Below are 12,276 nucleotides of genomic sequence, written 5' to 3'. Positions count from 1 at the left end.
TCTCCTCAGCCGATTTGAAGGTCAGAGCCGGCTCCGATAACAACTGTCTCTGCAGGGCTGGCACCCGCACGCCACACACAATCCGGTCGCGGAGCATGTTCTCAAGCTGGTCTCCAAAATTGCAATGCACTGATAGCTTCCTCAGCTCCGCAATGAATGCTGAAATGGACTGACCAGGCTGCTGCTTACAGTTGTGAAAATGAAAGCGCTGCACTATCTCAGAAGGTCTTGGGCTGAAATGGCGCTGGAGACTGCCAATCAGCTCAGCATACGGTACCTCACTCGGTCTCTTTGGAGCCACCAGGGAACGTAGCATGGAGTACGTGGCTGCTCCGCATACACTCAACAACACTGCTCTTTTTTTCTCGGCGGCATCGATCTCATTTGCTGCAAAAAAACATTACAGCCGCTCTGCGTACTCCTCCCACGAAGCCTCTTTATCCCCAGAGAATTCTTCAATCCTCCCGAAAGTAGCCATGATCTGACAGTGAGTAGCTTCTCTAGTGAAAGTCCGACTTTACCGTGTCCTGTTAGCCGCTTGTTAGCCGTTAGCCGCTTGTTAGCTGTTGCCGTTCGTTCTCGTAACTCGGTATGCGTGAGTCCTTGTATGTCTCCAAGTCTCTGGAGCGTACACATCCGCCTCGTCGCCAGTATTAGATCTTCTTATCTATAAGCATGACCGGAGAGTAGACTGTAGAATGCATGAACATTTAATAACACTCTGTGATACAGTACAGGGAACACGGGCTCACTCTGCTGAGCACTGCACGACAACAACAACCACCGCAGAACCAAACTATGCAGTAACCCCCCTGACCTATGCCTGGAGCTCCCCCTAGTGGGCCACCCCCAAACCCTCTTATAAAGCTCAACTAAATACATAACAGTGAACAATGCACCACTCCTGAAAAATGTATTCCAAGGGCCTTTCAATTAACGCCTGAGCCTCACACAGGGCATCCATTTTCACCAGTTTAAAAAGGGAAGTGAGAAAGGTCAATGACTCGCTCAGACACAACGAGCACAGAGGTCTCAGCGTTTGTTACGAGCGGGTCTTTATTAGTGAGGAAATATAGATAATGTACTGTATTATATATACTACTAATATACTACATTATATATTCCATACTTTTCTTGGAAACCACTTTGTATTTATGGCTGGAAAGCATTTCATAGATTCAAGAGTACTATTGCTTTTCAGTTCAGGAAAACAGTGTTGGCCTTGAACATTTCTAAAGCAAAGAGACATTTAAAGGTTTTTTTGAGAGAAGGGGGGGGGGGGGGGGGGCGTTGTGAGTGGCCTCGTTTACAACCAAATGATTAAAAAGTGATTGCTTGAAAACGTTTATTTTGTTTGGAAACTGTGTGGGTGAATAAATGCATGATTTTTTTTAAAAAGGCTAAAGCTGTTCTTGAACCAGCTAAAGGTTTGGTTTTCCACTGAACCCACCAGGAGGAGATGGAAGGATCGGGAAACTAAAGCTCCTGAAACACAATGTGGACCAACACAACCGTTCCAAGACCGTTTGTTCTCAGATGGTTTCCAAGTTAACCTTTAGTGCAGGTCTATTGCAGTAAGAACATAATCCGACCCAACTGCAGGAAGTACAAAACCACGCAGGGGGATTCCAGGCTGCCTGCGTGGGCGTCTGTTGAGATGGAAACAACGTGAGTCAGACGGACCGACGTGGACTTCAGCAGGACTCCGCTGTGTGCTTGACATCTGGAATGTCCTCTACAGTAAAGTCCCTCCAGATAAACAGGAGGAGAAGGGTTCTGTTTCTTTGGGAGACCAACACTGAGAGATGTCAGTAACCATGGCGATACTGACCTGTCGGGCTTTCTGCTCACTCCAGTGACCCAGTTTCTCAGAATTGTCTCCTTTTGGGCATTTAGCAGACACTTTTCCAATCAGTACATTTGTGAGGAGAAAGTGAAACAACAATATATCGCGTGGGTACAGTAAAGAAGTTTCAAGCACTTCTAACCGCTGGTGTACAACCAAGCTAGCTAGGGTAAGATGCTAGGTACTATTGTGAGGACATCCCAACATACAAGATAGTGCAACCTTTGCTTGCTTCTTAGCGATGGCCGTACCAGCCGTCCCGCTGAGGTATAATCATCTGTTTGCATTGATATCAATGACACCATGTGGATGAACTGGATGTCCTCCTCTCACACCTCTGGTCTGGCTCAGCAAGATGTTTTGGATTGGGGGTTTTCTTGCTTCTGAAGGAGAAGCTGGACATATCATTGATCCGTATGTATTCGGAGCTGCCAGAGACGTCTGTGAAAGGTTAAAGAACTCAATATCCCAACACCCAACAACTCCTGTAGTCCATGTGTTTCAGGCTCCGCCCTCAATCCAGACTGACATTTAAGTGTCAGTGTGGCCTCACCACCGTTGTTAACACCATCTCACACCTGCAGCAGAGAGGTAACGGCAGAAATATGCTTGTGCCCACAAGCAAAAGACGAGCCCTGATTCCTGTCTTTAAGGTCAGAAGCGAGTCCATCTGTCAGGATCCACAGTTGGTTGGTTCTGTCTGTATTCCCGTGTTTAATCATCACTAGAAAATATCTGAATATAGCAGCAATCGAGTGAAGTCTCTACATCTACTTGATGATGTTACTTACTGCTACGTTTGAACGTGAGTTTGCTCACATTTCCTCCTGCTCTCGTCTCCCAGAACGGAAACAATTTCAATTCCAATCAAGCTTATCTCATTCATCAGAGCTTCATCTCACACTGTAGGATGAAGAGGAGCAGCTCTGTGATTGACAGGAAGAGGTGCCGCCCCCTTGTTGAATGTATGATTGCTGGGTTTGAGCTCACAGCGGGGGGAAGCTGCAGGTTTGTACGGCTCACTGGAGGCTTTAAAAGAGCAGAAGAAATCATGGATGATGTGGAAAAAGACTGTTTTCAATCACGTTTGAGAAAAATAAAAAATGTTCCCAAAATATTGAGTAATTAAAACAGAGGAACGGCATCCAAAGGTAATAAAAGGTGTGTGTCATATTTACTGTGATGGTGGAGATGTTTGGGTTAATCACAGTTACAGTACTGTGTGAATGTCTCACATCAGTAAAGATGTGTTGGAAAAGAACAATTATTAACGTTGAAGCGTGGCGTAAGAAACTATATCCTAAAATCAACAAACTCTTGTTATGTCTGACATTTTGATCAGAAGAAATTCACTAAACAAAGTAGCAAACTGCTCAGAATGCAGTCGAGACATCATCATGTTGAATCATCATTTATCCGTAATGGGCTTGTGATTTTTTACTTTCTTACTTTCTAAAGTTTGCAGAGATTTCATTGAAGAAAAGATTGTTCCCTTTTCAGATTGGTAGAGACCAAAACCAGAGCTAACAGAGAGAAGAGCCACATCTATGCAATGAAGAAAAGGGAATTTCAACATATCACATCCTATTTGAATCTTTTATGACAAACAACAGGCATTCAATGCATAATTACTCATCATGACATGAGATCCTTCCGTCAAATAAACCATAACCTGAAGAATCAGAACTTTGGTTTTCCTCATTGGGACCCGTTTGGTCCCCACCATCCCAAATAAAAATCATTATAAAAGCATTCTTCTACTGCAGTCGAGCCCACGGTGTGCTTTATAATGATCCGACCAGCCAATAAGAGTCATTCACACCTGCACAATGATGCAATCTGCCTCACACCTCGTCTCCTTAGCTAGCGCTGCGTACGCCTGGGAGCCGAGCAGGAGGGGCTGCTGGGAAACTGCAATAACAATCACCTCCTTTCAAAAACCAGCCTCCTGATTGGCTCTCCAGCTGTGTCGACCCCCGGCGCACCTCTTTCACGGGAGCGCTGACATGAAAGACCCCAGCGAGTTTGAAAATGAACGCTGATATAACTTGTTTCATAGAGTAGAAGTTATTAAAAGTATTTCTAGAATATGTCATATATACGGTGTAATGCTCCTTGGGTAAGAGAAAAGGCAGGTCACTCCTGTTGGTGGTTTTCCCATTACAATGACTCCAAGAAGATTACACACAACAAACCCATGACACAGCTGACAGGAGTTAAGTTGGAGTCGAACCAATTTCAAGGATTTTGTTTTCTCACGAGTTCATCATGAGGACAGCCAACGCTATAAAACCCCAAAAAGAAACAGCTGGTTTGGTCCTGCAGTCTGTAAGCAGTCAACTTCTGCTTCAGTATAGCTGCTTAAACCCCGTCGTGGCCTTTGCTGACAACCGTCTTCAACCATACGTATGTTTAAAACGAAAAATCACTTTAAATCACTCACTAAATTATAGGCCTCCGCTGTCCCTCAAGGTGAAAGCACTCCGGTCTCCTTTTCCTGTCAGTTACATGTAAGAAGCCACAAGGTCTGCGTTTGATTTTATTTTCCACCGCCAACTAGTCACATAATCTGCTGGTCGACGTGTTCCAGTGTTCCTGAATGCCTTCAAGCGTGAGATCTGATTCCATGTGTCGGCTGTGATGAGAGCTCCATATTCCTCTATCCTCCATCCTCCATCCTCCATCCTGCATCCTCCATCCTGCATCCTCCATCCTCCATCCTGCATCCTTCATCCTCCATCCTTCATCCTCCATCCTGCATCCTGCATCCTCCATCCTGCATCCTCCATCCTCCATCCTGCATCCTCCATCCTGCATCCTCCATCCTCCATCCTGCATCCTGCATCCTCCATCCTGCATCCTCCATCCTCCATCCTCCATCCTGCATCCTCCATCCTGCATCCTCCATCCTCCATCCTCTATCCTCCATCCTCCATCCTTCATCCTCCATCCTTCATCCTCCATCCTGCATCCTCCATCCTCCATCCTGCATCCTCCATCCTTCATCCTGCATCCTCCATCCTCCATCCTCCATCCTGCATCCTCCATCCTGCATCCTCCATCCTCCATCCTGCATCCTCCATCCTCCATCCTCCATCCTTCATCCTCCATCCTTCATCCTCCATCCTTCATCCTTCATCCTTCATCCTTCATCCTCCATCCTTCATCCTTCATCCTTCATCCTTCATCCTTCATCCTTCATCCTCTATCCTTCATCCTCCATCCTGCATCCTTCATCCTTCATCCTCCATCCTTCATCCTCCATCCTTCATCCTTCATCCTCCATCCTGCATCCTCCATCCTTCATCCTCCATCCTTCATCCTCCATCCTTCATCCTGCATCCTGCATCCTCCATCCTTCATCCTCCATCCTGCATCCTGCATCCTCCATCCTTCATCCTCCATCCTGCATCCTGCATCCTCCATCCTGCATCCTTCATCCTCCATCCTTCATCCTCCATCCTGCATCCTTCATCCTTCATCCTCCATCCTCTATCCTGCATCCTCCATCCTTCATCCTCCATCCTGCATCCTCCATCCTTCATCCTCCATCCTCCATCCTCTATCCTGCATCCTCCATCCTGCATCCTTCATCCTCCATCCTCCATCCTCCATCCTCCATCCTTCATCCTTCATCCTCCATCCTCCATCCTCCATCCTTCATCCTCCATCCTTCATCCTTCATCCTCCATCCTCCATCCTCCATCCTTCATCCTTCATCCTCCATCCTCCATCCTCCATCCTGCATCCTCCATCCTCCATCATGCATCCTCCATCCTCCATCATGCATCCTCCATCCTCCATCCTCCATCCTCCATCATGCATCCTCCATCCTCCATCATGCATCCTCCATCCTCCATCATGCATCCTCCATCCTCCATCCTCTATCCTGCATCCTCCATCCTCCATCCTCTATCCTGCATCCTGCATCCTCCATCCTCTATCCTGCATCCTCCATCCTGCATCCTCCATCCTCTATCCTTCATCCTCCATCCTCCATCCTCCATCCTCCATCCTCCATCCTCCATCCTCCATCATGCATCCTCCATCCTCCATCCTCCATCCTCCATCCTCCATCCTCCATCATGCATCCTCCATCCTCTATCCTGCATCCTCCATCCTCCATCCTGCATCCTCCCTGTGGAGCCGGGTCTCTCTGGTGAGCCCAAACATACCGAGGGGATTCACCTTCAGTGACACACCAGGCTGTCCCGTCTGTGTGCACCGGGGGGGAAGAAACTACCTAAAACCACATGGAAGGAACTCTTCAGTCCAGGATGTGATCATCTCTCACATGTCGGAGAAAAAAAGGAAAACGTTGTGTCGTGTTTTGGCGTTTTGGCGTTGGATTCTCACAATGTCACAAATCCATGTAAATCCAATACTTGTGTTTTTGTCCTCTGCTGTTTGGAAACCGCCAAAAACAGCATTATAATAAGTAGACGAAGAAGAAGAAGAAGAAGAAGATGAAGAAGAAGATGAAGAATTTGCATCTAAATGTATACAGTTTAGTTTGAAAATGGCGAGGTTAAGTCAGTGGAACATAGAAATATAAGACCTCCTTTCTGTTTGCGGCTGATAAAAAGCATCGCTGCAAAACACATCCGTGAAGGTAATGTTACGTTAGTGATAGAACCTAGCTAAGTAAGTTAGCTAGCTAGCTAGCGAGACGAGCTAACGGCTGTGCCATTTGTTAGCATACAACGCTGGAAGGGGCGTGGCTTTGAGTCTGGCCAATAACTACCAAGCTTAAATACAAACACATGGAGGGTTCCCTCAGCCAATGGGCTTCCAGTAAACTGAAGAGGGATCAGTTCTGTATAATCCGTCGTATGGAGACCCTGGAGGGACGTTTCATGGCTGCTTCAGTCGGACATTATCACAGGAAGGGCTACTTCCTCTCACCACTTCCTGTTACAGACGGAGGCGTTGAGATTACACATGTGACCACTTTGGGAAATGGTTTGAACATCAGATTCCTTCAATGCTTTTTGGCTTCTTCTTTTCCAGGGATCTGATACCAACCACCCAGCACACATGAAGTGTGAAAGGTGTTCAGTGTTTGAACCGAGACGGCGGCGCTGAGAGCAACGGGACAAAGCGGCGGTCACAAAAACATTAGAAAAGCCAAACCTTCGCCGTCCCGCTGGGACAATCACCGTCACTAAACGCCACATGGGCCTTTTTAGCAGCACCGCCCCCCGAGGCAGATGCAGTCCACCCCCAAAGCACGTTTTACATCCTGGCAATGTGTTGCTTTTGATAAGAACGTTCCCGCTGGGGAATCTGAGCAGAGTAAGATAATGACAATCTAGCATTCAGGAAGCGCCGTGAGGCCGTATAATTGTGGTTAGTAGGACACGGGGAAGGATGTTTAAGAGTCCGGATCACCTGGAGAGTCCACCGGTTGAATCTCTGGACTAATGATCCAGAACTTTGTTCACCTGAGGGGGAACCAGACGCCGTTATCGGCTGGAACTGAAACTGGAGGGAAACTTAGTTCAAAGGAGTTTGGAAAAAAAAGCGTATTCACGTTCTTGCTGTGAGTTATGAGAGAATGTCAATACCACTTTTCTATATTTGTTCTTGGAATGTGAAGGCCATCACCTGCCGAGATAATTTACATGCTGAAAGTTCACCATGTTGAACTCCACATGAATGTCAATCTGCTTCGCTGCTGGAAGCGGACGTTGGCCTTCGTCAGGTAAAAGAGTTGGCTGTCTTGGTTTGGTATAGCAGCTCAACGTGATTGGCTGATGCCTTTTATTCGTGGTGCAGCAACTCAGTAAAGTCGACCTCGGTTTGGGTAAAAAGTGTGTAATATTCACATTCTCTATCAAGTTACACGTCTCAAAAACATCACAAAATGTTTTACTGACGTGCAAATTCATCAAACAATAAGAAATGGGTGAATCATTTCTGTGGAGAAAAACATGCTGTAAGAAAGTGGACTGTAAGAAGTGCATCTTGAAGGGTAAACAAGTGCTTCACCCAGATGGAAAAGCAAAGTCAACTCAGAATCCATCATTAGAAAAACTGTGATTATAAAAAGAAAAGAACTGGTTCTGCTCACAGCCTCAGTTCAATGTAAAAACCCTGGCGGAGGCATGAGAGTGAATAAAGCCCACTATTGTCCTCATTGTTTTATTCTCTGCAGCTGAGTTTAGTGACGACTGAACGCTGCTGTGATGGTGGCTCCGATGACAGACGTTCATGTTGCTGCTGCACTGTTCGGGTCTCTAGACGGAGTGGACCGGTCCATTCGTCCATTAGAGTCACACAGAGTGACAGATTAGATGTCATTCCTCCACATGTGGAACACAGAGACGACTGCTGACATTGATCCACTGGATTATTATCATCATAAAGTCGTTTATCTCCATTTACAGTTGTTTACTCTTGGTCCGACTTGTGTTTAACGTATGTAATAATCTCCAACAGTGTAAACACTCAGTTCATTCATCTCTTATCATACAGCAAATATGTAAAGAAACAACAACAAATCATTATCAGAGTATGTTTACATCAAATCTCTGTCTTTTCTCTTCTGAAAATGTTTCCAAAGGACTCCTCTTGCTCTCGCAGGCGTTTATATAAAAATCAAACTCCAGTTTGACTTGCGACTAGCTCGCCATATAAAACCACACTTCACCATTTGTAGGTCATAGCTAACGAAGATGCAGATTGCAACCAACTGAAACTTCTCCCAGGTGCTACTACTTCTCTCTGTCCCCAAATATTCCTGTTATTTATTTGTACGTCTCGATTAGTAGAACTCTCATTCCTGTTGTTCTAAAGCACGACGAAGCACTAAAACAGCCCAGTCTTTGGGAATCATCCGTCCCTCTCCGGGACCGGGCCGTCCTTGTGTCCGTGTCCCGGTAGATATCGGTGCTGGTTTCATGATCCATGTGTTGCATTTAACCCGCCTGCTTCACCATCTTTTCTGCCTCCCCGCCACTTACTGCTCACTAAACCCTTTAAATACCAGAAAAAACAAGGTCAGGTGGAGAGATTCGTGTCAGAACTTTACTTCATACAAATCTCTGTAGATCCAGCTGGAAAGCCAAGGACCTCTGGAGGACAGAACTATTGTCAAGAATCTAAGAACCCAAATAATCAGCAAACACTCTTTAACTGTGTAGAGCGGATCGTACCCAGAAAACCTGAATCTTAACATCAGTGGCTTGTTTTACTTCGTCAAACGCACTAATGTTGACGTACCTCGTCCTCCTTTTGTTTTACTTCCTAACGACGATAACAACCTCACATCCTAACGACTTCACAGAGGATTCCTATCGACCTTCAGCTCATTAATATGGAGATTTCTCAAGGAGCTCCATCTCAAATACATGGAATATATTCAACGATTGAATATTTAATCTTTGACTTATTTACCGTTCCCTCTATGTGCTGTTTGTTCCCCTTCATAATGAACCTTAATGATGTTGAACACTGATGTTAAAAATACATTTTTCTCAAACTCACCGGATGGAGACAGAAAGGTCTTCACAGAATTCTAAACACACTCAAAGGTCTAACTCTGAATCTTCTGTTCTTTGTGTTTGTGATTTAGATTTCCTCGATGCAGCAAACGGCTCTGTTGTAAACATATGATGCAATGAAATGTAAATTAAAATGCCAGATTCAAAATGAAACTCTCTGACAAGGTAATGTCCACAAAATGTGACCACAGACAGTATCCTTCGGCTGCACTGTGATGTTTTCTACTAGTTTACTGGGTTTTATTCCTTTCAGCTCATTTTCTCTGCTCCGTATTTCATGCATCCTTCCTGCTGCCTCCTCTTTACGTCTCATTGAAAGCACTTTGAGTTGCTTGTTGTTGAATAAACTTGAACTGATGCTTCTCCCTGAACACTGTTTTCATACTAACGTGATATAGTCATTAGAAATATAACGTCTGTGTGTTTCTACGTATTTAGCCGTAGTAGCCCATTATATATAATCTGGATGCATGATCAGATTACAAAAAGCAAAGTACGTCTAATCATCCCAGATTATGTATTTAAAAATGTTTAATCCGATTATAGTACCATTGTTGAGGATGATTAAAGCAGCAGTGTTCACCTGGTGGTGAGGTTGCAGATTGCAACTGACCAAGCCTCCGCTCCACCCCTCCCTTTCCAAGCGTGTCACAGGACTATGGGGGCCTTCAGGAATTGTAAACATAAAAAAAGTGTAGTTTGTCTGCAGCGTGGTGGACTCTGGAGGACCGGCTCCGTATGTAGACCAGTTCAACAGAAATAAAAACATACTTCTGAATGTTATAAATCAGACACACTTCTCTTATAAGTCCGACAGAGAAGATCAAACCCGTGTGAGCAATGCAGCGCCACCAACAGGCCAAATGTTTCTGCTCATTAAAGCACATCACGTGTCCTTCTCATTCACAGCACGCGTACACTCCTGCTGCTGTGATCCGCATCAGGAGTCTGAGTTGGGACCTTGAGACACACGTTTAGTCCGGCAGCCGCTCCACTTCCACAAAGACATGCGTCTCAAATGAAATGTTAATATTTGCCTCTTCCATACTGGTCTAGTATTCAATATGGCATGAATCATTAAATGAAGAGGATGCTGGAGAGAGGAAGCTCTTATGAATCATGAATGGAACATCGCTGAAGCAAAACACAACAACATGACGTCTCCACAACTCTCTCTCGCTCTTTTAAACCACTTTAGTCCGCTTTCCTCGCAACTCCTCCGGCCGGCGGACAAGTTCCACTGCCGCTGAGCCTCCTGGAAGTTCAGCTTCAAACCCACAACCCGCTCATGTAAAGTGTATTACATGACAGCAGTGTGCATGCGGTGCTCTTACCTTCTCGTCGCTTGAGTAGCGCCGGCTGTGCTGCGCCGCTCCCGCGCTCTGGTTCATGGTTCAGCACCGCGGACAGCTCCGGCCGGAGAGCAGAGAGGGGTGGGGGGGGGGTCCAATCCGCGGATCGATCCGCCGCGCTGAGAGTGATCAGATACACGGGAGCCGATCTAAACTATAGTTTACTGGTCGGGTGGACGCCGGTACTGGTTCGCCGTTGTCCCGGTGACACGCGTGGATTCTCAGCCAATGACGCGTCGCGCGTAAAAGCTGCTGGTGGTGCGCGAGCTGTGAGCGCGAGGCGGGCTGTTCATTCATCCGACAGGTTCGCCCTCACCAACCCACATACAACATGTAGCCTATGGAATTCATCCAAACATATCATTATTAATACAAATATCATAACTGGACACGTTGATGGAACAAGGATGAAGCTTTTTTACTTGATTCAAATAAAAGCTAGAATTCCTCATGGAAAGATTACATAACAGGATACAACTGATGCTGCGTGTTTATAGAGCACACACACACACACACACACACACACACACACACACACACGCGCACACACACGCACACACACGCACACACACACACACGCACACACACACACACACACACACGCACACACACACACACACATACACACACACACACACGCACACACACACATACACACATACACACACACACACACACGCACACACACACATACACACATACACACACACACACACACACACACACACACACGCACACACACACATACACGCACACACACACACACACACACACACACACACACACATACACGCACACACACACACACACACACACACACACACGCACACACACACATACACGCACACACACACACACACACGCACACACACTCATACAGTGGAGTTTAAGGGGTTGGGAGGTGCAGGAGTGTAAGAACTTCTCTGAATGACAAGTTCACTCCAGATGTGTCGTTGCATGAAAACGCTGCTGTTGTCTGTTTGGTTAGAGGTGAGCAAACCCTCAACAATCTGAAATAAGTGGATTCTTGTGTTTGAGTCTTTTATCCTGATGTGCGATGAAATCCTTTATCATCTCTCATCCAAACACAACACCTGGATGTGAATGAGCTGATCACATAATTACTGTGATTATTTATGCATCACGTCTGAATAGACTCAACGGGTCTGGGTGTTTTTCTCCTGTGTGTCCGCGGTTCATAACGGACGACAATGTTTCTTGAGGAAGCCAAGAAAAAAGATTCCTTTCACGTATTCAACCTTGAAAACATGCAAGTGGAGCTCTAGTGTGTTTATATTCAATCACGAAGGTCGTCTATATTCTCTGAGTTCAGCCCAGCGGACTCCCAGACCCCATCTTCCCCTCCATCGTTGGACTCGTTAGGAGGAGAACAGCTGATTGGATGAATCTCATCTAACTCTCTCCAACATGACGCTGAGAAAAGTCTTGCTAGCTTGTTAGCTTAGCATTTGCCGGCCTCACTCTTCCACCAGCTCCACTTTTTGCCCTAATATGGTCATTTCTTTACCAAACCAACGTCACTGTAGCTACGTCCACAAAATGTTTAATGCAC

The 12,276-nt window shown here is 45.9% G+C and overlaps 1 protein-coding gene across 2 annotated transcripts in view; it reads right to left on the bottom strand.

Moving 5' to 3' along the window:
* LOC311022094 (inactive dipeptidyl peptidase 10-like) overlaps positions 1 to 10,914 on the bottom strand; it is a 73,531-nt gene extending 62,617 nt beyond the window's left edge. For both annotated transcript variants that reach the window (XR_014598086.1, XM_084023124.1), the window contains exon 1: positions 10,686 to 10,914. Coding sequence is in view for 1 of the 2 variants with exons in the window: in XM_084023124.1 (XP_083879250.1) it covers positions 10,686 to 10,742 (57 nt within the window). In the remaining variant the exon portion in view is untranslated. The remainder of the gene's footprint in view (positions 1 to 10,685) is intronic.
* Positions 10,915 to 12,276: the final 1,362 nt, after the last annotated feature.

This window comes from Eutrigla gurnardus, assembly GCF_963514095.1.
Source record: "Eutrigla gurnardus genome assembly, chromosome: 12".
NCBI lineage: Eukaryota > Metazoa > Chordata > Actinopteri > Perciformes > Triglidae > Eutrigla > Eutrigla gurnardus.
Note: the sequence above shows the minus strand (reverse complement) of the source record. Positions and strands in the feature narration are given on the sequence as shown.